General features: G+C 33.3%; 1 protein-coding gene across 1 annotated transcript; it reads right to left on the bottom strand.

The window, feature by feature from the left end:
- Window positions 1-175: 175 nt before the first annotated feature.
- On the bottom strand, window positions 176-26599 carry LOC108907219 (proline-rich extensin-like protein EPR1). Its single transcript, XM_023455563.1, has 3 exons — window positions 26562-26599; window positions 4647-4846; window positions 176-4415 (listed from the first exon to the last, which is right to left on the bottom strand). The coding sequence occupies exons 1-3, from the start codon at window positions 26562-26564 to the stop codon at window positions 752-754; spliced, it is 3867 nt and encodes a 1288-aa protein (XP_023311331.1). The 5' UTR covers window positions 26565-26599; the 3' UTR covers window positions 176-751.
- Between the last annotated feature and the right edge of the window lie 495 nt (window positions 26600-27094).

Raw genomic sequence — 27094 nt, 5'->3', positions numbered from 1 at the left:
GTTGTACATATTAGTTTCATAAATTTATTTATTGATTTATGCATTCGTTTTCTACCAGACCACTGTTGTGACGTCACGTTCTCAAAACTTATACCTACTAGATCGAAAAGTAGATTCAATTTTTTTTATTTTATGGGTAATGGGAAAACTGAAAAACTAACAAAATAATTTACCATTTTATTATTTTTTGTCACTAAAAATATTTACATATTCTATAATTAGTATAGCAAGTTACTATACAAAATAGATACCTATTCAGTTTTGCCAATATACCAATTTTTGTTTCAAAAAGATAATTGTTCCCTAATTTTGTATAAAAATGGGTTATTTTTTTTATTCAAGTGATCAGGCTATCTTATACAAATTTACAAATTTTTTTTACTATCACATAGTGAAAGTAGAGGTAGAAAATTAGGTTATAATTTTGTACATTAATTTAATTTCAGCGCATGCTTTTAAATGAAAACACTATTTGTCATTTTGTATACAATCATATAAAATACAATTTAACATGACTTTCATCAATAAAAAAATATTTTCTCATGCAATACGTTCTGATATCCACTAATTTTCCTATATTAAAATTATACACGACACCTGATATCCTCCTATACAAATTATTAAAAAAAAAATAAATTTAAAACAATAATAAAAAATCTAAGATCGAGGTATTTACAAACCTATACATGTAAATCACATTGCTAACTTGGCAGTTAATAATTACATTCGCTCACAGATGGCATATAAATACTTAAATAAGAAATTGTATGGAAGGTTTCGGATAGAAGTAACCTGGGCTCTTGGGTGGTAAATACGTTCTATCCGAGAGGGTAGTACGAGTTGGTGGTGGTGTAGGGGGAGGGGTGTACCTCGTGGTAGATGGCGTCGTGTAACTTACAGTTGGTGGGGGTGTATATCTAGTTGTTATAACTGGAGGTCTTGTGGGAGGTGGTGGGGTCAAACGAGTTGTGTATACTGGAGGAGGAGTGGTGTAGCTTGTGGTAAACACTGGTGGTGGGGGAGGTGGTCTTGTTACACGGGTAGTATACACTGGAGGTGGAGGTGGTGGTGTAGTTAAACGAGTAGTATATACTGGGGGTGGAGGTGTGTACCTAGTAGTATAAACTGGAGGTGGAGGTGGTGGTGTAGTTACACGAGTGGTATATACTGGGGGTGGAGGTGTGTATCTAGTAGTATAAACTGGAGGTGGAGGTGGTGGTGTAGTTACACGAGTGGTATATACTGGGGGTGGAGGTGTGTACCTAGTAGTATAAACTGGAGGTGGTGGTGGCCTTGTTACACGAGTGGTGTATACTGGAGGCGGAGGAGTATATTTAGTAGTATAAACTGGAGGTGGTGGTGGTGGTCTTGTTACACGTGTAGTGTACACTGGAGGCGGAGGTGGTGGTGTTGTTAAACGAGACGTATATGTAGGGGGTGGAGGTGTGTATCGAGTGGTAAAAACTGGCGGTGGGGGTGTTTTGGGTGGTAGGTATGGTGGCTGAGTTCGCAGCGTTGGGGGTGTCGTTCGAGGGGTAGTGAAAGTGAACGGCGTGGTTCTAGGCGTTGTGTAACTAATTGGGGGTGGAGTTCGAGGAGTGGTGTAAGTTACTGGTGGCGGTGTAGGTCTGGGGGTTGTGTAAGTAACGGGAGGTGGTGTTCGAGGTGTTGTGAAACTAATTGGGGGGAAAGTTCGAGGGGTGGTATATGTAACTGGCGGTGGTCTTGGTGTTGTATAAGTAATGGGAGGTGGTGTTCGAGGTGTTGTGAATGTAAATGGAGTAGTTCTTGGTGTTGTGAAACTAATTGGGGGGAAAGTTCGAGGGGTAGTATATGTAACTGGCGGTGGCCTTGGAGTTGTATAAGTAGCGGGAGGTGGTGTTCGAGGTGTTGTGAATGTAAACGGAGTAGTTCTTGGTGTTGTGAAACTAATTGGGGGGAAAGTTCGAGGGGTGGTATATGTAACTGGCGGTGGTCTTGGTGTTGTATAAGTAACGGGAGGTGGTGTACGCGGTGTGGTGAATGTAAATGGAGGTGGAGTTCTAGGGGTAGTGGATACCGGAGGTAAATAAGTACGTGAGCTAGTTAAAGTTGGGAACGTTGGAGGAGGTGTTCTTAGAGTTGGAATCGTTGGAGGGGGAGTAGGATACGTTTTTGGCGGTGTCGGGTATGTAAATGTAACAGGGGTAGGATAGGTATATCTAGTAGGTGGTGGCGTTCTTATTGTTGGTGGAGGTGTTCGTATTGTTGGGAACGTTGGCGGTGGTGTTCTTATTGTTGGGAACGTTGGTGGAGGTGTTCTTATTGTCGGGAATGTTGGTGGAGGTGTTCTTATTGTTGGGAATGTTGGTGGAGGTGTTCTTATTGTGGGGAATGTTGGTGGAGGTGTTCTTATTGTTGGGAATGTTGGTGGAGGTGTTCTTATTGTGGGGAATGTTGGTGGAGGTGTTCTTATTGTTGGGAATGTTGGTGGATGTGTTCTTATTGTGGGGAATGTTGGTGGAGGTGTTCTTATTGTTGGGAATGTCGGAGGAGGTGTTCTTAGAGTTGGAATCGTTGGAGGGGGAGTAGGATACGTTTTTGGCGGCGTCGAGTATGTAAATGTAACAGAGGGGGTAGGATAAGTATATCTAGTAGGTGGTGGCGTTCTTATTGTTGGTGGAGGTGTTCGTATTGTTGGGAACGTCGTTGGTGGTGTTCTTATTGTCGGGAACGTTTGGGGAGGTGTTCTTATTGTCGGAAACGTTGGAGGAGGTGTTCTTATTGTCGGGAACGTTGGAGGAGGTGTTCTTATCGACGGAGAAGTGGGATAAGTTTTCGGTGGAGTCGGGTATGTAAATGTAAATGGAGGCGTTGAATACGTGTATCTAGTGGGCGGTGGTGTTCTTATAGTGGGAACCGTTGGAGGGGGTGTTCTTATTGTTGGAACTGTGGGAGGCGGTGTTCTTATAGTTGGAAACGTTGGAGGAGGTGTTCTTATTGATGGTGTAGTGGGATAAGTTTTTGGAGGTGTTGGGTAGGTAAATGGAATTGAGGGAGTTGAATACGTGTATCTAGTAGGTGGAGGGGTTCTCAATGTTGGTGGAGGTGTTCTCCTAGTTGGAATTGTTGGAGGTGGTGTCCTTATTGGTGGACGTGTTGGTGGAGGTGTTCTTATAGTAGGAACCGTTGGAGGTGGTGTTCGTATTGGTGGACGCGTTGGCGGAGGTGTTCTTATTGGTGGACGCGTTGGCGGAGGGGTTCTTATGGTAGGAACTGTTGGAGGTGGTGTTCTTACCGGTGGACGTGTAGGCGGAGGTGTTCTTATGGTAGGAACCGTTGGAGGTGGTGTTCTTATTGGCGGACGTGTTGGTGGAGGTGTTCTTATAGTTGGAAACGTTGGAGGTGGAGTTCTTATTGGTGGTGAAGTGGGATAAGTTTTAGGTGGTGTTGGATATGTAAATGGAATTGATGGAGTTGAATACGTGTATCCAGTTGGAGGTGGTGTCCTTACGGTTGGAGGTGGCGTTCTTATCGTTGGAGGAGGCGTCCTTATCGTTGGAGGTGGTGTTCTTATTGTCGGTGGTGGCGTTCTTATTGTGGGAGGAGGCGTTCTTATTGTTGGAGGAGGCGTCCTTATTGTTGGAGGTGGTGTTCTTATTGTTGGGAACGTTGGGGGAGGTGTTCTTATCGACGGAGAAGTGGGATATGTTTTTGGTGGGGTCGGATAAGTAAATGTAAATGGAGGTGTTGAATACGTGTATCTAGTGGGCGGTGGAGTTCTTATAGTGGGAATCGTTGGAGGCGGTGTTCTTATTGTTGGAAATGTTGGAGGCGGTGTCCTTATTGTTGATATCGTTGAAGGAAATGTGCTATATGTAGGATACGTTCTTGGTGGTGTTGGATATGTAAATGTAACAGAAGGAGTTGGATATGTGTATCCAGTAGGTGGAGTTTTTACTGTTGGAATCGTGGGGGTATATCTTGTAGGTGGTCGGCTTGGAATCGTTGGCGGAGGTGTCCTTATTGGTGGAAGCGTTGGGGGAGGTGTCCGTATTGGTGGAAGTGTTGGCGGAGGTGTCCTTATTGGTGGAAGTGTTGGCGGAGGTGTCCGTATTGGTGGAAGCGTTGGCGGAGGTGTCCTTATTGGTGGAAGCGTTGGCGGAGGTGTCCTTATTGGTGGAAGCGTTGGCGGAGGTGTCCTTATTGGTGGAAACGTTGGCGGAGGTGTCCTTATTGGTGGAAGTGTTGGTGGTGGCGTTCTTATTGGTGGTAGTGTTGGTGGTGTTCTTGATGGCGTTGGAAGTGTAAATGGTATTGATGGAGTTGGGTATGTGTATCCAGTGGGTGGCGTTTTTACTGTTGGAGGAGGTGTTCTTATTGTTGGAGGTGGAGTTCTTAATGGTGGAGGCCGTGTCGTCGGCGGTGGTGTGTAACTACAGAAAAATAACACAGTCAGTTAAATAAGTATATTATAAAGTCATGTGTGTCATGTGCTAGATGGATTATTTTAGTTTTCAATAAGGCGTTTTCGAAGTTTAAAAATAAAAACTAGCAAAATTCTTACCAACATTAAAAAAATCGTTCATTTAGAAATAACGATCCGAAATAATGGAATAATTTAAATACACTCATTATCAATTATTTCAGTTATTAACTCAACGTACCTAGTTCTGGTTACATCTTCAAAGGGAATTAATGGTACGTCATAAATATATCCCTGTTGTCTTTTTGACCGAAGAGGCCCAGATGGTCTTATTCCAAAACATTCTAGTAGTGTGTCCCTGCTTGAACATGGGTCAAATGTATGTTGATTGACTGAACTTAGCACCAGAGGCACTAAGTAGCAAAGTAGAAAGAGGAGTCTCTGCAAAATTAGGGAAAATATTTTGTTTTAACCAAATTAAAAATGTAAAAACTAGGCTAAACGAGTTGACTAGTCTATAGAATATAAAAAATGATCTCTTTGTATAAAAACTGTTAAAGATAATGTTTATGGGTTATTAAAAAATGCTACAAGTATATTTGTCCGTTTAACCAGCGCATTCGCCATATTTTAGAATATGAATGAATAAAAATAGGGCGAATTTATTTATTGCTTTGTGTAAAATATGATGTACTTATTGTACTTGCATGGAAAAAAATATTGGATGAACTGACAAGTAATAATTAGAAAAGTAATAAAAAAGTCCAAAAATTTCTAACTGCTTTTTTCTTTAAAAAAATTCGATTTAATTTCATTGAATAAATAAGTCGATTAATAAAACAAGAATCGTTTGTATGCGATAATGCTTACGTTCACTTCCTTTTTAAGTTAAAAAATTTAAAGCATTTGCATAATAAACAAATTATAAAGCTACATCCTCAAACTGTTTCGAGAACCTGTCAAAATATTAAATATATACACAATTAAATTATTTTAAATTCATTATTTTCTGCATAATTCTTGAAGATTCACATTCCAAAAAAGAAGCCAAATGACAACCTTGACATTTCGTATCCTAAGGGAAAGTGAGGAATATTCTGTACTCGTATAATTCATTCCAATAATTAATAAAAAATATGACTAATCGTATTTTTTTCAGCCGGACATAAAAAACATCATTTTAGTAAAATCCAAACAATAACAAGCAAAACAAATCTTTCTCTTAGGAATACATCTGAATTTATGCGAAACCTTACAAACATTATGTAGATTATTTTTTGCGACCTTTCATTCAAATTTTTCCTTTAGACCTTCACCTCAACCTTGATGACAAAAGAACATATTTGTATTTAGTATATTTTATCCTAAATAAACATTATTAATAAATTCGAATTAAAGAATAAGTTGTGGTATCAATATAGACCTACAAATAACATTTATGATTACAACTGTTTAAAAAAAAACTAAAGTAAAATTGTGCATATTTTTGGCTTTCAAAAACTATTTAAATTCTGTTGACAAGATCAAATCAAATCTTAAAAAATTGTAGTTTCATGTTAAATCAAGATCTAGTTCTATCTCAGGTCCATTTTTATTAGTGATAATGGTGTATACAGATAAATAATCCTTTAAGTTTTATTTCAGTAACATATGTAAGTATACCAGTTTGTACAGTGTCGCATCTTCCAATCAGATAAATTTGATCAATATTCTTGGGTTCCACAAGAGTCAATTCTGGGACCACTCTTATTTGGTATTTTTATTAATGATCTAACTGAAAGTCTTAATGACGATCACTAAGTGAAATCTTCTATTGGTCGTTTTAGATTATAGTCTTGGTGACAAGATATCAAAGGGCCAGATATAGTAACAGCAAAATTATGATTGGATTTGAATTCATAGCCTCAAAGAACTTCCGATTCCCAAACTTTGTGCAATATCCAATTTTGTAAAGGTTATTTGAAGATAATGAAAATGAAATTTTCACTTTGACACATTGTACATTTTAACTTTTAGACCAAGGTAAGTTTGGTTAAATCATAATATTCAACTTGATAAAAGTGCAACGAAGATACCTAAAGGCTGATATATGTCTAATTCATTATGGAGTTTATTTTTCTCCAGGTACATTTCAAGAATTATTGCTTTCTTGTTTTGATTNAAAACAAATCTTTCTCTTAGGAATACATCTGAATTTATGCGAAACCTTACAAACATTATGTAGATTATTTTTTGCGACCTTTCATTCAAATTTTTCCTTTAGACCTTCACCTCAACCTTGATGACAAAAGAACATATTTGTATTTAGTATATTTTATCCTAAATAAACATTATTAATAAATTCGAATTAAAGAATAAGTTGTGGTATCAATATAGACCTACAAATAACATTTATGATTACAACTGTTTAAAAAAAAACTAAAGTAAAATTGTGCATATTTTTGGCTTTCAAAAACTATTTAAATTCTGTTGACGAGATCAAATCAAATCTTAAAAAATAGTATTTTCATGTTAAATCAATATCTAGTTCTATCTCAGTTCCATTTTTTATTAGTGATAATGGTGTATACAGATAAATAATAATCCTTTAAGTTTTATTTCAGTAACGAATTTATGTATATACAGGGTGTCCCGAAATTCATGCAACAAAATTTGGTCACAGATTCTTAGGACAAATTTAGGGGACCCGTATTTTTTATTTTTGCCAAGTGGCCCCCTCTTTCGGAGTTACTGCCCCCTGAAGTCCGCTCCTAAATATAATCTTGTTTTTATATCTCAGAACCCTGTTGTACGAGAATCACTAAATTTGGTACACATGGGTTTTATTACATGTGGAATCTGATGGTGCAACGTTTTTTGGCGGGGAACCCCCTTAAGAAAATTTTTCGTGGGCCCCCTTGTCTAGAGAGCCAAAAAATGTTGTCGCATATTTAAATTTCTTAAAAATAATCAGTCCACTAGAAAACCATTAAATTTAGTAACTTTTTGTCCCTTTATACTTTTTTCGTAAAACGCAATGTTTTCGAGAAAAATGTCAAAATGTGATCGAATGCATATCGTGATTCCCCATTTTCCTCAAAAACATTGCGATTTACGAAACAAATATCAAGAGACAAAGAAGTTTCTAAATTTTTAAGCTAAATAATAATTAAAAAAAATCAAATTTGCGAAAAAAATTTTCTGGTTTCAAAGATAAGGGGGCCCATGAAAAAGTGTCTGAAGGGGGTTTCTCGCAAAAAAGCGTAGCACTGTGAGATTCCACATGTCATAAAACCCCTGTGTACCAAATTTAGTGATTCTCGTATAACATGGTTTTGAGATAAAAAAAAAAGACTTCTTAGGGGCAGATTTCAGGGGGCTGTAACTCCGAAAGTGGGGGCCAGTTGGCAAAAAGAAAAAATATTGGTCCCCTAAATTTGTCTTGAGAATCTATGACCAAATTTTGTTGCATGAATTTCGGGGCACCTTGTATACCAGTTTGTACAGTGTCGCATCTTCCAATCAGATTTTGATCAATATTCATGGGTTCCACAACAGTCAATTCTGGGGCCACTCTTATTTGGCATTTTTATTAATGATCTAACTGAAAGTCTGAATGATGATCACTAAGTGAAATCTTCTATTGGTCGTTTTAGATTATAGTCTTGGTGATATAGTAACAGCAAAATTATGATTGGATTTGAATTCATAGCCTCAAAGAACTTTCGATTCCCAAACTTTATGCAATATCCAGCAACAAAATTTTCACTTTGACACATTGTACATTTTAAGCGTCAACTTTTAGTAAGTGTGGTTAAATCGTAATATTCAACTAGATAAAAGTACAACGAAGATACCTAAAGGCTGATATATGTCTCATTCATTATGGAATTTATTTTTCTCCAGGTACATTTCAAGAATTATTGCTTTCTTGTTTTGATTTTAAGTCTTTGTTTATCAAAAATATGTAATTTACATGCAATTTCGTTAGTTTTAAACACTTTATATCATGTTTCTAAAATGAATTCTAAGTTTCACTCTGCAGAACAATTACCTATACCTCGTATAAAACTGAAAGCGTCCTCTCTTATACCAAATCATTTCCAATTACTGACAGTATAAAAAATGCAGAAAAAATTGTTTATTGAGCAAATATTGTATAAATCTCATTACATCTTATACGTTATTATATATTTTATTAGTTATAGTTTTGTCTCGTTTTTATATTTTTATCGCTATTTTATCCTACAATACTAATGTCTTTACGCATAATGTTCCATGTCTTTTTTATTTTTTTAATTTAGGTTGTTTCACTTTATCCCGTAAGTGAGACATTATCCCGTTGAACTAAATAAATACATTCAGTTTTTCAGGAGTTTCAGGCGTTACGACGCAGAAAATCTCAACAGTACCGCTCTGTGCAATCGTCATGACTTAAATTGAGCACAATAACAATAACTAGCAAGAAGAACGCCTAGAAAATTACATTTGATATCAAAGAGGGAGCGCCAACCATCAGGTATACCTACATAATTATTTCCTAATCGTCGCAGCGGTTTATCGGCATAACATTTCAGCTTGCACTGTTCCCATGACCCACGTGACTCCAGTTACAGACGCCGAGGTTTACATAAATTGCTTTATTGCGAGCATAATTATCTTACAGCAGCTTTGTAAAACCGGGGGATAGGATTATCAGCGTACCGCTACGAAAATGTCGTTGGACAAGAGATGTTTAGCTGTGCATCAGACGACGTGGCACCATGATGCTATAATTCACATTTTAACGTTAGAAGAGCGACTATTTTCTTTATTTTCGCATTGGAAAAGCTTAAATAGAGACGACGTCATAATGTTTTGTCTTATTATATGGTCATGATTCATCTTTGCATAAAATACATATGTAGTTGCAATAATAGCCAGACTTAAAAAAACACAATTAATAGAATGAGAAATCGCACCTAAGATTCAATTTCCTAAATAAAGAACACCAATTACAAGGACTGTAGTGCAAATTAAACTCTAAACTTATCCACACAAGAAGTCTTTCGTTTTCAGTTCAATAGATAAGTGATGAAAATAAATTGATCTTCAAAACCGCTTCATGGAAGACACTACAGGGTGTTAGAAATTTAATTTTAACAGACGATAGAACACATTAAAATAAACAAAAAAACCTTATATGACATGGGTCCTAAACTCCACCATTTCCGAGAAAAAAATTATCAAAAGCTCCAACTTGTACAAAAGTTCGATTAATTAAAGAACATTGACATAACTGAGTGCATAGAATACCATAAAATACAATGTTTATAACTTTTTTGAACTTCTTTATGCTTAATTCTAAAAAATAATTAGCGTTGTAATAAATTTAAAATTCGATAAAATTCATATCGAGCAATGTGACTACGGCGCGGCGGATAACGCGAGGTACTAAGCTGTCCAGCAATACGCTATTCAGTTGGTATCTGGAATTGGACTGGGTCTCAGTGTTTTTTGCATACCACTATTTCCTTTTAATGAGGACGTAGTGACAAAACAATCGCACATAATAGACCCGATATACGTTTCTGGGTAAAACGGAAAAATCTCTAATATAATTGATATGATAATGTTACTGCATCTGACCAAAATATAGCAAAAAAATACTCGGAAAAGAAAGACTCAACATCAATATCAATAAATGGCAGTAACAGAAAGAATTTGGAATCAAAAATGAGTTATTTTCAGAATATAACTCTTATATATTGTAATTATAATTAATGTACTATGTCCTGAATACGATATTCTTTAGCACTTATCAACCCTGTTCAATGTAAACCAATTATTAACTTTGCCAAGCTCTTGTTGAACTTGTAGACAATCATTTAATGAGAATACTGATTTAAAAATTTTAAGTCGTCAGCGAACACTAACGATTCACACTGTAGCTTAACACAAAGATCGTTAATAAATAATAGAAACAATAAAGGGCCGAGATTAGATTCCTGCGGAACTCCCGACGACGTTGGATATGTTAATGCCTTATAACTAGAGTCGGCCTTTCGTTACAGCGCATCTTTACCAAGGGGTAAAAACGTATTTTTGGTTGTTAAGTTCCCAATTTATTTTTTTTTATTTATATCTACCTGTTTATTTATTTGTTAACGACGAACACGCCTATGACTAGCCGACGAAAACCCCGAGCTCTACTTATAACCATCATATAATACACATTGATGTCTATTTGTTAGATATAATCTGAAAAATTGTAGCAAGATTCCCTACTCAAATCCATATACAGCCAAATATAGCCAAATTAGTTATAGCAGATTTATTAGGTATAAAATAAAAATTATTTTATATTGCTATACATTTTATTAAACAGATTAATTTCTTTGGGATAATTTGAGACTAAAAAATAGAAAATATCCTTAGTCTATTCATTATTTGTTGTTATATCAATTTTAAAGAAAATCTAAATACATAACCATCAAGTTTGTTCCAGCGAATTTTTTTATTAAAAAATTATAAGAACGTCTCATAGAAACTTAGAAGTTCTCAAAACCCTACTCATTTTTACTTTGATGGACGATAACTCAGTGACAAATCATCATACAAAGCTCTTGAACAACTAAAATTAAAAAGGATGAATCAAAATAAAAGGATTGACAGGTGGGATTGCCAAAAAATAATTTATTGCAGCCCGTGGACCTTTTGAAAAGGAAGCAAAAATTTTGAATTTTTTTTTCCGCTGCATTTCTTATGATTTCTGGTCAAAGGTCAAAGGTGCTCAACGACAAAAATTCCTAACCTAAAAGTGCAAAAAACACTGTTTTTCGTCATATTTGAGGTTATGTAGTAACGCCATCTATTATTTTTCAAAAAACTAACACATTGAATCTAAAAGTACAAGGCTCCCTCCCTCGAATGCCGTTGAGTTTGCTCAAATATTTTTTTTTTCGTTGAGATATCACATGTTGAAATTTTTAAGTATCTCAGTTTCTTAATATGCGAAAATCTACTAAGGATCCCTTAGACGTCAAACAGTTGATTGCAGTTCAGAAAGTTCATATTCATACGGTTTGTGGGTTTGGAGTTCGTGGGCTTGGGGTTTGTAAGCTTGGAATTTGTAGGTTCGGGTTTTGTGGGATTGGGGCTTGTGGATTTAGGGATTGTGGGTTTGGGGTTTGTGGGTTTGTGGATTTGGAGTTTGTGAGTTTGAGTTCGTATGTATTGAAAATTTCTGAGTATGAAGTTCCTGAACTGCAATCAACTGTTTGACGTCTAAAGGATCCTTAGTAGATTTTCGCACATTTCGCACATGTGATATCTCAACGAAAAAAAAAACGATATTTGAGCAAATTCAACGGCATTCGAAAGTGGGAGCCTTGTACTTTTAAATTATATGTATTTCTTTGAAAAAGAATAGATGGCATTACTACATAACCTCAAATATGACGAAAAACAGTGTTTTTTTGCACTTTTAGATTATGATCTCTCAAAATCCTTAAGTGATAGAGTAATTCTGCGGCTAGATTCGGATTCAGCGCACCAAAATCCTTCGGGAATGCATATTAGTGTGTCTGCTTCTTGACCCTCATTGTCCTGTGTTATAGATTTTTTTTATCCTTTAATTCCTGTGACTAGTTTATAATAGCCAATGTAAAGAAGTTGGTTTGGGGTACAGCTTCTATTTGAAACACTTTCGTATTATTGGCGCCACCAGAGCTATAGAAGACTCCGTGTTAAATGGGACACGCGGTATGACATAACACTCACAATATTTATCTTTCTTGCAGACTATCACTTCGGTAACCTTGACAACCATCTGATTATTGTCGTGCTACTCGAATCTAATCGAATCGTTAAGGGGACGCGTCCTTTTGAATAATTCATACTTCGCACGTTTTCAGTATCTGCCCATTTTTGCCCAAGCAACGGAAGACACGAGTTGACGTCGTACTGAAAATTTACGTTACGTAACAGTTCTCTATAAATATACAAGGTAGAATAAAAATAGCAGAAGCGTATACCTCGTGCGCCGTATTGACCTAGAAAGACGGTAATGAATATGAGGAGAAGATTGGATCTTTGTTAACGTCTCCACTATGGAGTTATGAAACAGACCTGCAGGTACCGCCGTTTAAATGCTAATAAACTTTACAAGGAAAATGTCACGATCTAGCTGAACACGGAAGGTAACAACTGGAAAACGTATGTTATTAATATGTTATATTATATTAGAATATGTATTAGTTGAAATTAAAATGTAGTCGATTATTCTCGGACACAACGACGCACGTGGAATTACTCGTACTTCGCTAATAGAAATGAGAATTACAGCTACGTACAGGGTGGGCCATTAGCGTTAGAAAGTAAAATAATTCCCTTGTTATTCATAATACAGAAAACAAGTTTATATAAAAGTTGTACAGGATCAAAAAACCTAAAAGAGAAAATTAATTTGAAATACACAGGGCGATGAGAAAAAGCGGGATACGCCAAATATTTCATTTTTTAAATGAGACACCCTATATATTTTTAAACATATGGATTTCTGAGAAAATTCTATATAAGACAATATAAATAGTCCAACATTTTAGTGCGGGGTTGCCAAGTTATGTAAAAAATTCTTCGAATTTTGGAAAAAACTTAACCTCGAAGAAGTTGTATTAACTTTCAACTACTAACACTTGGAGCGAAAATATTTAACAGAGTTATAGGCAAATGTTAGGCAAAGACTCATATATTAGCTAATATCGATATTTTATACAGGGCATTTTTTATAATACGATCATTTTAAGAAAGTTCAAACTTGATTTTCTAAAATTTTTCAAATGGAACACCCTGTATTTTATTGTTCTATTTTATTCACATATGAGTCTACTTCAACTTTTATTAAGTATGTTCTACACCTAAAGTCGTTAGTTTTTAAGATATAACATTTCTGGAAAAAATTAATTTTCATTAATTTTTGTCGCACGAAGTGGCTTTTGGAAAAAACTGTCACATTGTGTCAACTTGTCGGTTCATAATTTATCATTCCATTTTGAGTTAATTTTATTAGTTAATATTTATTTGTATTTTATAAAATAAAAAAAAAATAAGTTTTTTCAGAAATGTTGCTATATCATAAAAACTAACAATTTTAGATATAGAACATGCTAAATAAAAGTTGAAGAGGACCGATATGTGAATAAAATAGAACAATAAAATACAGGGTGTTCCATTTGAAAAATTTTAGAAAATCAAGTTTGAACTTTCTTAAAATGATCCTATTATAAAAAATGCCCTGTATAAAATATCGGTCTTAGCTAATATAGGAGTATTTGCCTAACATTTGCCTATAACTCTATAAAATATTTTTGCTCCAAGTGTTAGTAGTTGAAAGTTAATACAACTTCTTCGAGGTCAAGTTTTTTCCAAAATTCGAAGAATTTTCTACATAACTTGGCAACCCCGCACTAAAATGATAAACTGTTTATATTGCCATATATAGAATTTTCTCGTAAATTCATATATTTAAAAATATACATGGTGTTCCATTTAAAAAATGTAATATTTGACGTGTCCCGTTTTTACTCATCACCCTGTATGTATCAAATTAATTTTGTAGTTTAGGTTTCTTGGTTCTTTTTTTCTTTTATATAAACATTTTTCTCTATTATGTTATGAGTAACAAGGGAGTTATTTTACTTTCTCACACTAATGGCCCACCCTGTATAGGCTGTGACCAAATTTTGTTGCATGAATGTCGGTACACCCTGTTACATATACAGTAAAAGTCAGAATTAGAATTTTTATTTTAAAATTTATATTAGGACATTATTTGAGGTTATAAACAGATTTGTTTTATAAAAATGTTGTGTAAAATAATAAATAATGATTTCTCTTGAGTATTTTCGTGTTTTTTTAATTTATGAGCACCCTGTATGTCTAATCTAAGATGTTTGTATGACAGTCTCATTTTTTCGAGACTTTTAATAAACAGTGACATTTTTCGATAAAGTCAAAAACAAAATAGTTTCTCCTCTTGTCAACTCCATCCGTGGACACACTGTATATATATATATATTATTAATAAACTTTATTGTACTTAAATTCCAAGTTTTTACTAAATTATTTTATTAAAAATGTAAAAAAAATCAAAAAAACTATAAAATTGTTAACTATTTTTTGCATAAAATGTTCCTTTTACATTTTTTAAATAAGCCATTTCGATGAGAAATTCAATTCTCTACAAAATTTTTCCTATGAACTATACCGAAATTTTGCTTGGTTTTCGTGCTATATTTAAAAAACTGCAAAAATATTATTTAATGACGAAGCTTTATTCACAAGGAATGGTGTTTTTAATCACCATAATATGCATCAATGGGCAGATAAAAACCCACATGCTTTAATGGCTGGACGCTATTAACACAATTTGGCAGTTAACGTTTAGGAGGATATTTAATAGGGCCCTTTATACTGCCAAGACATCGAGGTGGACAGCAGTCTTGAACTTTTTAGAGACCCATTTATTTTAATTGCTGCAAGATATACCTCTCCAACTAAGATCGTATATGCACGATGGAACTCTCACGCATTATACTTTAGCTGTAAGGCAACGGCTTCATAACAATTTTCCACAGAGATGGATTGGTAGAGGTCAAGACGCTCCTATTAGTTGGCCACCGAGGTCCCCAGACCTCAATCCCTTAGACTTTTATCTGTGGGGCCATATGAAGAATTTGGTCTACTCGACATAAATTAACTCTGTAGAGGAATTGCATAAGAGTATTTAATATTGGCAGAGAAATCCGAAATTCAGTGGACAAGCTACGTAGTGTTAATGGCATCTGTTTTTGGGGTGGGTCTACTATGACTAATGATATATTTTTATGTCAAAAAAAGATATTAAGATGCATTGCAAATGTTGGTCGTTTGTGTTCGTGTAGGAATTTATTTAAGAATTACCGTATTTTAACATTACCGGGTTTATATATATTTGAATTAACTGTGAATATATTCAAAAATAAAACTAAATTTATTAATAATATCGACTCTCGTCAGGTTAGTACCCGCCACCGACATGATTTTTATATACCTTTTAGGAAATTAAATGTCACTAAAAATTCACCAAGCTGTTTGGGCCTTAAGATTTTTAACAAGTTACCAGGTGACATAAAAGACTGTAATACCTTATGTCTGTTTAAAAAACGACTGAAATTTTTCTTATTGGAACTATGTCCATATAGCTTGAATGAATATTTTGGATGAAATTGTGTATTTTGACTTCTTTTTTTACTTGTATGTGCATTTTATGGCTTGTCGTATTAGTTTTTAGGATTTCTTTGACACATCCTTGTACAATTGTACATATTGTCTCTGGGAATAAATCAGATTATTATTATTATTATTAATTTTAATTTCATTAGAAGATTGCAAGTTGTGAAAGGTCCGACGGAAGACATTTTGAACACAATCTGGTGTAGTGTTTTTTTATTTATATCTTATGTAATTTTTGAGTTTTAGTTTAGCATTAAAATGACACACGCCGATTCCAAGACTCATACTCCGAGATGTTTTGTGACTTGAAGATCCAGACCAACTGAAGATATACCGCAAATAATGTGCTTTACGTCTGGCAGTTACTACAAATCGAAGAATTTTGTGAGTATTATTATTATGTCATTAATTATGTCGAAAAAAATTTATATATTTCCTGTTTTTTTAACAATTTAACATTTCCCATGAACTGAAAAGTTCAAAGGCATAATTAAGAAATAAAATTATATAAAACCAATTTATTATCATTATAATAAAGGCTACCAGATTACCTATTAAAGGTTACTCCACGAAATGTAAATATTATCTTATTATAATCAGGTCTTTTACTTTTAAACCTTGTCACCATATAACGAAATTAAAAAACCTTTCCTATAACACCTTCTTAACCTTTTGGTTTAGTAACGAAAAAAATAAATGCCAAGTCCGGTGTTTTTTTGGTAAACAAACAATATTTCCATAATCCCCAGAACATCGATTTGCATATTCGAATTATAATTATCAGAATTTTTAGATGTGAAGCAATAAGGCCTTTCTCCTTCTTAAACGCCGATAAATTCTAATAAAAGAGTTAATAAAATCCTTATAATACGTTTACCCGGAGGTTTACTCTATTGACCTTTCGATGACATACACAAACACTCTGAAAAATTATTATTGTCATTAAAAATGTGTTGCAATCGACCACAAAGGTATAGAATTTCCATATACATACATAGCTTGTAAAAAACATATTTTAACGCTTCCATTGTGTGTGACAATATAAAAAAAGTTGTTTGCATCATTGATTTTGGAGTGATGCTCCACACTCTAGTTCTCCAATTAGTGGTAATTTTAGCACCGTGTTGAACTATAGCGATGTGTGAAGGTCTCAATAAATTTCTAATATTATTGATTGCATTAACCTTTTTGATGTAACAGCAAAAAAATTAAAAATGAACGCTCACAAAGCAAGAAGAAATAAACCACGCAGTGAAGTTACTGTTAACTAATGTTTAAATGTTTGTTAAAACACATTTATTTCACATTTGCTAGACAATGACTACAATGTACAGTATGGTTCCTTATTGTCTTTAATAAAGAATGAGCTAGGGTGGTTTAAGAACGACTTAACATATGATTTGTTAAGAATATCTGAAACAGCATTTTGTTTTTTGCCATGTTTTATTTGTCCGTAGAGATTTTGAGAAAATGGAGATGTTTTATGAAACTTGACTTTCTTTACCAGTGCATCAATTATCCCTTTGTTGGGTACATACATGCACCACCTTTTTCTTCGTTCTAAGACTATTATTTTATATATTTTGAACCTTATAAGGGTAAATTTTGCCATTCGATGGTGATACCCAAACACCACTTTCACAATTTTTTCTTTTTTTACAAAAGACAAGAAAAAACTGACCTGAAAAAAAAATTGTTCTATGCAATTCTGCTTCGTGATCATAAAATCTAAACAACGACACTCATTTTTCTGGGACTGCTGATTACGATTTCGTTGTCAAAAAGGTATTCTGGCAACTGCCAACAGTCAAAATAACTGTCAATAGGTGGGAAATACTGCTCAATAATATTAAGACACCATTTTATACGTTCTGGGGGGGGGGTCTGATGCTGATTCCAATGTCAAAAATGCATTTTGATCTGTCAGCTGTCAAATTAATATAAGAAAAATGCAAAATAAATAATATTAGGATACTATTTTATGTTTTTGACGATTCTGATGATGTTTGAAATTGTTTTTGTTTTTTTTTCTGTTGTTTTTCATTTTTTCTTTTTTGTTGTTTTGTTATTTTTGTTTTTTGTGTTTATATTTTATTTCTGATTGGTGCACCTCACTCCAATTCGTGAAATCATTGGTTTCATCTATACAAAGAGAAACATTGCATGTTTATAACGATATAAAGGAATATTCCTAAATTTAAATAAAATAAAAATTTAACATTAGCCTCACCACAACCAACGTTTTCTTAAATGAATACAAAAAATTTTGGTACCTATATACGTATATACAGAACAAACCAGTCGCATCACACAAATGTGTAGATAACTTATTTCTACATTAGAGTCGAACTATTGTCCATCTATTCCGTAAGTATTTATGTAGAAACACACAATAAATCATACACTCAGGCAATCGACGGACATCAGATTTTCTATAAACACATTGTGCAACGCCTTAACGTATTCGAATCTCTCCTGGCTAATTCGTTTCTCAATTTGACACGCCGAAAGGTCACTCGAAAATTGGATTTCTTAAAATATTGGCATCACATTATGTTAATTGTATGTGAAATTTATGTTTATCCGAAGTTATGTTGTCCACGTTTGTAAATAAATGATATTTGATGATTGTGTAACAATTAATATTTACCTCGTTACGTACAGAAAACATTGCACAGTACAGTTGGCCGAAATAATAGTGAAAAATGGTAAAAAAGGCCAAATTTACAGGTATATTCGTTTTCTTTCAAGGGAATGTGTAATAATCGATGTATTCGAGAAAATAAATAATTCATACGTCGTTTTGTCGGATTCAAATTAACTTCGCTTCCTTGCTTGGAGCTACGTCTTGATTTGACTCGTCGTAATAAATATATACAGTGTGTCCCCCGACGGGGTACCGCACTCTTGTAAACTTTTTTATTGTTGATTTTTCTAGAAAAAGTTATTCTTGATAAAAAGTTTTGCTTATCTTGGGAAGCATTGAACAGTAATCAAATATATAATAAAACATATAGGGCGTCCAAAATATTTCAAAGTTTGAAATTTTTCTTACGCAAAGTTCCTTTAATTTTTGTTTTGGTTAAAAACTGTATTTAACAAAGTTGTTAAAGAACTCAAGAAATGCTCAAATACGGGGTTTGGTCAAAAATGCAAAATAATCAAATTTTCCAAATAAAAAGACGCCGTAAATTTTAACCATATTACATACCATATAATTACCATGCATATTTACTTGATATGATGGTCGTCGTTTGGACTTTTGCATAGTAATGGGCGAGAAACTAATTGAAAACAGATTCTTTCATCACAATGTGTATTTTATTTTCTGTAAAATCAACATTCACAACTAATGGCGTGGTTTCCTCTGAAAATTGTAGATACTGGGTTAAAGACAATGCAAATTTCCGATTGATAACTAACAGTCAAAAATTTAAAAATGTAAATGTCTGGTGTGGCATAACGTATCATCAAATAATTGGTCCTTACTTTTTGAAAGAAAATCTGAATCAAAATTCGTATTTGAAAATTCTCAATAATTTTGTTTTGGCAGAATTAGATAGCGAAAATTTAGAGTTCAGAAAAAAACTATTATTTCAGCAAAACGGATGCCCTGCACAATCCACACTTCTAGTGAGAAACTGGCTTGGCGTTACTTCCCGAACAAGTGGATCGGACACTATGGACCAATACTTTGGCCTGTACGGCCACCCGACTTATCCCCGTTAGATTATTTCTTATGGGGACACCTAAAGCAAAAAGTGTATTCAAACGATTTTGACGATAACATTGATTTACTTAAACAAAAAATTCAGGAAGCTGTTGCCACCATAAACGAGGAAATGATCTCGTCTGAGTACAAGGAATTTAGAAAAAGATTAGAAAAATTTATATGTATTACTTTTTACAATTTCTGTCTGCTTTTGGTAAGATAGTTAAAAATCGCGTCTTCTTATTTGCAAAATGTGATTATTCTTCTTATTTGACTAAACCCTGTATTTCCTGAGTTCTCGAACAACTTTGTTAAATAAAGTTTTTAACAAAAACAAAAATTAAAGGCGCATAGCTTAAATAAATTTCACATTTTGACGTTTTTTGGACGCCCTGTATGTTTTATTGCATATTTGATTACTGCCCATGGCTTCCCAAGCTAAGCAAAACTTTTTATCAAGAATAACTTTTTCTCGAAAAATCAACAATAAAAAAGTTTACAAGAGTGTGCCCATTCGGGGACACCCTGTATATTGTTTATATGATATTCTCGAATTTGGTCATCTCTACGGTTTTAAATTACCATACCGTAGGACGACGAGGTTCAGTCAAATAATTATGTCACCTCTTACGTAAGAAAACAAATAACACTTTAGTTTCTACTTTTCTGCTAAGTGGAATATAAGAAGATACAACAGCGTATGTAAACCAGCAAATTCAGATAAGCGGAAATCGTAAGACGCGCAAAGCAGGCCGCGCATCGTATTCGGTCTACAGAGACCCTCCACAATCCGCCAACTGTGTATAACAAATAAAGACGCAATTAAAAATTGTACAGTTTGGAAATCGTGTTCGATAAAATCCAGAATTGGTGGAAACAGTGAAATGGGACGATGTATAGTTCTTTTTTCGGCACAACAACGGGGTGAACCTGCTAGTTTACATATGCTAAGATACTTTAAAACTTTCAAGGGGTAGAAGGTGTTACGTTCTTTGGGTCACCCTATATATTTAAAAACTTGATAATTGGGTACAAACGCAAATAAATCAATTTTATCTATTGTTTGTATTTCTATTCTCGGACTTCAAATAACAAACTTTCCCTTTCTAGACGAACATCTTCAACATATATCAGCAGTATTAGCGTAAATGTCACAGAAAACTTTTAATTGCTTATTCTGTGAATGATATAGTACGGTATCGATTAATTTACAATGCAAATTAAGATTATTTTTAAATGTCAGGTATTTTGCGGTCAAAATATATGAATATTAATATTCCTTAAATGCAATAATTATAAAATATTATTTTATTTCGATTTTGAGCTTTCGTTATTTCTTTATTTATTGGGAATTTTGCCAAGTGCCAAAAATTTATGAGATAAATTATTGCCCGAAAAGGATCATTGAAAGGCTATTTTTATGAAAATAGTTTTGTTCAACCAAAAATCTTTCACAAGAAATACAAAAAAAAACACATCGCTGTAATGTACATCAAGTAAGCTGCTGATGTGTAGAAAAACAATCAATTAATACTAGTATGCATGGCTCATAAATGTTTCGGTGTGCAACATTTCATCTTCAGAGAATGACTTAATAATACTTATCTCTGTAAATAATCGAAATTCTATTGAAAGATCCAAAAAAAGGACTGTAGAAATGACTTGTAGAGCGAGATACAAGAAATATTAGAAGCATCCTATTATATAATCCTAAATTGCCGTCCAGTATGCAGATAAGGATATACAAGTTTCTTGGATTTCAGCAAACGCTTATGAAAGAGATATGTTAACATTCCGTTTTGCAGTAACTTGACGAAATTGCCTTATTATATGCAAATGGAGTTTGGAAGACCGTGAAATCGGTCGCTAAATGTGGCATTGTGTGATGGAAATCAACAGTCGTTTAGATGGAGAAAGATGTGGAAGATTTCGGGTTATAGAAATAGTTATAAGTTTAGTAGCAGAAAAAATTAAACAACCGTATGGAGACAGACAAAAAGTTTGTTATTAAAGTGCATGATTTGGATTATTATCACTTTCTTCCACAAACCATCTACCAATCTTTGTGTTTATTATTCCCTAAAATTAATTAAATATTGATTAGAACTATTGTTATTCAACTGGAATATAAGCAGACTATAAATCTAATTGTACAATTATTATAATGCGGAAATTCTTCAGTATTTCATGCACATATTTCTGGTTTCTAATTGTCTACAGTTAGATCGGGAAGCAAATCAACATATTTAAATTCAAATAATGTAAATTTATGGGGATTTGAAGAAATATTTGATATTGACATCACCGTCAGTGTCACACGTGTCAATCTCCTCGTCTATTTTAACGAAAAGACGCAACGGAATGTCCTTAAATGAGATATCCTTTTAAATACACTTTTGAGTGTGAGGAATCCTTATACCATTAACAGCTCGACCTCTACAATTTATGTAAATATGTTTGTTTATTATTTTTTTAACTGAGGAAAATTTGAATTTTATAAATATTTTCTAAAATATTTATTTAATTGATGATTTCACACCACACCTGTTTAATGTTTAACCTTTAATCGATTATATAAGAATGTTCGATTATTACACATAAAAATATTATTAGAACCATTCCCGTTGCCACACTCCCACTATATGTTACCTCGTTTTCCTCAATTACGATGAATCACCGAACAAAAATGATAAATTTAATAAATTAATGAAATTTAATTATTTATTTTTCTCCGAAAATAGGCATTTTAACTACTTGCATCAAGAATATTCTTTGGCGTTTCAAACGACACCTATGTTATAAGGTGTCCCAAAAAAAACGATATTTTTTTCGTGTCTCTTGAGAAAATATCATGTTTTAAGAGACCCCTCAAAAAATCAGCTCAAAAAATTTGTTTAAAGGTCGCTCAAGATTTTTAAAAATTTCTAAAATCGTCAAAAATTGAATTTAAAAAAAATTTTTTTTCTCGTTATTTTATCATTTTCTGGGTTGAAAAAAATCTCGATTCTGAACATTTCAAATCGATATTTTAATTTCTAAAGGTCACTCATAATTATTTTAACTCAAAGTAGTGTACCTAAAATGTTTTCGAGCGACCTCTAAAAATAAATATCAACGAACTAATAATTTTTTTTATTGAATTTGACGAACAAAAGAATAGAAATAAATCACGAGACACTTAAATTTTAAAATTAAAAAATTATAAATATTTGATACATTTATTGCGGTAGTAAATTTTGCCTCCAGAAATTTTTTAAGTGTCTCGTGATTTATTTCTATTCTTTTGTTCACCAATTTTTGACGATTTTGGAAATTTTTTTAAATCTTGAGCGACCTCTAAACAATTTTTTTTGAGCTGATTTTTTGAGGGGGCTCTTAAAACATGATAAACTAACATATTTTCACAAGAGACACGAAAAAATTCCTATTAAAAAAATATATCAAAAAACAGAAGAAGGAATAGCTTACATTCATATTTGACTTCCCTGAAACTGTCCCATTTTGAGATTTACTGAAATATTTAAGAAAAATTAGAGTTTAAAAAATTAATAAACGATTTTTTTAGAACTTTTAACTTTTTAAGGAGGCAAAATTGTACTAATATAAAATAACTAAATCTATTTATTTATTCACCCAAGAAAGTTACCCTTAAATATGGCCAACTTTGTAACAGACGCACTGTATACAGGGTGGAACTAAATTCCTTGGACAAATTTTAATTGTAGATTCTGTTACAAATTAAAAACTATATAATTATATACAGGTGTAGCTCATTATGAACAAGGATACCATTCACGGATTTTTCTTGTTTATATACAGGGTAGTTCATAATTGTAAGGCGCACAATTTACTGCAGTAATTTGCATAGAAAACTATGAAAAATGTTTCAATAAAATTTTGGTCATCCTATTTACGGATGTCAAAGGTCAAAAATAAATTTCTAATTTTTTAATAAAATCATCATTTTTATAAATATGAAATTATTAGGTTTATTTCGTATAACCTTTTTTTAGAAATAATTGCCTTTTCTTGACAGAAAAACCTATTGTACATTTTGATTATAGTGTACAATTTTAGAGACACTTGCAATTAGTACACATTTATTAGTATTATCGAAAACATAAATCAGTAGCGTAGATTTGGGAGCATACCTATCATTTTTATAAATAAAAAGTTATAAATCAGGGTTTTTTAGACAATTTGTACAATTTTTCGAAATAACGGGTTTTTTTATTTGCAAACGGAACCTTTCATAAATTTCTAGTAATTGCAATATTTTTAATAAAAGATTTATTTCGAAAAAATTGAACCAGATTATTAAAAAAACCTTGAACTTATAATTTTGTATTTATAAAAATGACACTGCCCCTATATCTACGCCATTGATTATTTTATAATTTAAGCAGTAGTTCTTATTCTGCAAATTTCAAATTGTATTTTAGAAAGCAGGGCCGTCCTTTTGTAAATACGCCCAAAGGAGCAACATTTTATTGAGAAAATTTTCATAATTTTCCAGGCTAGTATTACAGTGTACTTTGCTACATATAATTATGGGCCACTGTGTATTTTTTTTCAAGAGATTTATTAGGAAACTACTTTAGGGATTTTTAAAGTAAATAGTCGAATGTAGAGTATTTTTTATACGAGCTTAAAATTTTAATTTTATTAAGGTTCCGTATCAGATTAAAAACATTGCTGATTATAAATAAGATCCGTTTATAATATAACATAATAATAATTTATAAACATACTCTCCTATTTACCACATCAGTGTCACTAACTGTCTAATTTTTCATCCACAGACATTTCTATTGTCTTACAGATTTTTAAATTAAAGCACAAGCTTATTAAATTTAAACAAAAAAAATATTCTGCAATATAAATTGATGTAATTTAAATTAACGACGTAATTCTTTTCATTAAGATACTGGGATATTAAGTGATGCTAATTAAAGTTAAGTAGACATATTTTTAATACAAAAGTCCCTAAAGTGACATTCTCAGAAATTGGTCTCAAAAAAATCACAGTAAGCCATGAACTGCCATCTGAATCATCATCATAATTGGTTCAACAAGTACATCTTCGTTTTTGAGATACAGGCTGTTATTTTAGCTGCAACCTGTACAATTCCATAATTATTCGGTAGGAAAAAAATGAAAGGCACTTTTACAGCCGTGGACAATAAAAGACAATAAAATTTAAATCGGGATCCTGATGACGCTCTGTTATGTAAGGAGCAGGTGTGTTTACTGGGTTTTATATTCAATTATATTTGACAAATTACGCTTATAAATAAAATTATATTTTCTACGGTTAAGATTTATAATTTAGTATATACTTTAATTTGGAATCCGACATTGTCTAATTAGAGACAGACTGAGGAGCACTTTTTTCATTGTAAAATGGACAAAAAATAACCATTTTATCAATATCAATTTTTATTTAATGAAGAGATCCATTTCTGTACAATGGTAAAACCGACAAATTAAAAAATAATGGATATAAGATTTTGAGCATCAATATCGGCGCAATCAAAAGAAATACTGCAAGGCAAGAATTTTCCAATTTTTTTTTTTTCAGTTGCACATGGGCTCAGAAAATTTTTTTCTGCTTTTATCAATGCCAGGGTCATTTAGCCTGTTTCATCAGCTCCAATTTGTTTTTTTTTTAATTTCTGTATGATTATTTCTCATTGATATATCGGTTTCTGAGTGAAAAGTCACCTTTTTTATCATCGATATTTCACGAATTAATGATCGTACAACGAACGGAATTTGAGTTTTAAAAACCCGAATAAATCCTTTTCAAGGGCCTCTTGGTATGTCTGAGAAAAAACAATTTTTTATACTCAGCAATTTGAAAAAGTGCAAAAAATACTTCTTCTGCTGTTTTGGAAAATCGACGACTACTTTACAAATACACCAACGCAAAAAATTAAAGGGTCAAGTGAATAACCGAAATTTTTCCGTGATTTTTGACAGACTGTATTTAGGTGAAAAATGGTCGTAAAACATTTTGAAGCTCTAAGATTCTTGTTTTTAGATCTTTTGGTAAACATTTTTTAGGAGCTATATACAATTCTAAGAAATAGCGTGACAAAAAAATTTTGCAATTTTTTTTTTATTATTTTCCACGGACTTGGAAATTTTTTTTCAGCTAAGCCATTACACGGACCGGATAGCTTGTTTATTCAGCTTCAATTTCCATTTTTTTTAAATTTCGATACGACCATTTTTCATCGAAATGTTGGAGTAAGGTTGAGCTTAAACACTTAATTATGATTAAAAAGGGAAAAAAATGTTTGAGGTTTTTTCACATTTTTACCGCAAATAACGTTTAAATTGATGATAAAAAAAATTATGACCATTTTTTTTTTTTCAGAGAACAAAAAGGGTAGTTTTGAAAAAAACTGTTCTTTAAGTGATTACAGACTGCACAAAAATTAATTAGAAATTTGTCTCAAAAAACGGTATGAATCGGGGTCAAAATCTGGTTTGGGTCATCAATTTTAATTTTAATTTAATTAAAAGTTGATGAACAGAAGCAATAGGACGGAAAAGCCGAATCGTGCTGGAAACAATTGGATTTTGTTTTCTTCAATGTCCAGAAGGTTTTCCAAAAAAAAAAAACTTCAACTATTAATAGCATTAATTAAGCTAGAAAAAAATTTTCTGAGCCCATTTGCAGTTTTGAAAAAAAAAACAAAATTATAAAATTTTTGCCTTGCATTATTTCTTTTGATTGCGCCGAGTGGTACTCAAAAAAAAATTTATCAACATTTCAAAACTAGAATCTTCAAACTTCAAGATGCTTCTTTTTTTCCTTTCAAAAATCACTAAAAAATTTTGGAAATTTTACAGTTCCTTCAATTTTTTTGCCGAGTTTATTAAAACCATATTGCGATAGCAAACAATGCGCCTGTTCGAGGATTTATAAATAAACGGAAAAAGAACACCAAAATATTGGATCAGCGAAATTAGGCGAAGCCTAAACCCTAAACAACAAAGCCACATTTTACACTGAACAGTAAGCGTCGGAAACATTTTATCGTCCACAGCTGTACGCATAAACTAGGCCGCCCTGTACACCGCCTTCGGAGCACGACACTGCTGACGCGCCGCAGGCCGCACAGTCACAAAATTTCACCTACGGAGACGCGCGTCCGAACGACCCGGAGGGCCTACCACCGAAATGAAAGAAGCGGTACCTACCATCTTCGTGTCGCCCGACTCCAACGGGGCAGGTCTGCGGCAGGACACTTCACAGAACAATAATCGTGCAGGTGTTAGGGGGGCTCTTTTATATTATCAAAACGAAGGTAAGCTAGTTGCAAAACTCACCTCCTACAATCTCGGGCTCATCTTCGGAGACGGTCCGCATCTCATTGTACCTCTTCTACGGCCGGCGGGGTTTTTTATTCCTCCTCTGCCGAAACGCTATTGATCGGCGGGCCCGTAATGGCCCCTCTGACACGGTGACCGTGCTGACACAAAGGCGGTGAGTGCCGTTTTATTACCTTATTAACCCTTCGTGTTCATTGACATCTTTGCCTCTTTTGCGCTTCTTTTTCCGAGGCAGCTAACCATCGAGTCCGTTCAGTTCTCTGCCGAAGAATTATCTGAGAAAGAGGCCGTTCCGTTTGTTAACGTGTAACAATAGGCCGCCCACTCCTACGCACAAATATCTATTCTAGACTAATCTCTCGTACTAGATTAATTCTCGTAGGTAAAAAGGAAGCGGAGAT

Source organism: Anoplophora glabripennis, unplaced genomic scaffold (genome assembly GCF_000390285.2).
Source record: "Anoplophora glabripennis isolate ALB-LARVAE unplaced genomic scaffold, Agla_2.0 scaffold249, whole genome shotgun sequence".
Classification (NCBI taxonomy): Eukaryota; Metazoa; Arthropoda; class Insecta; order Coleoptera; family Cerambycidae; genus Anoplophora; species Anoplophora glabripennis.
This window is presented reverse-complemented; position numbering and strand designations above follow the sequence as displayed.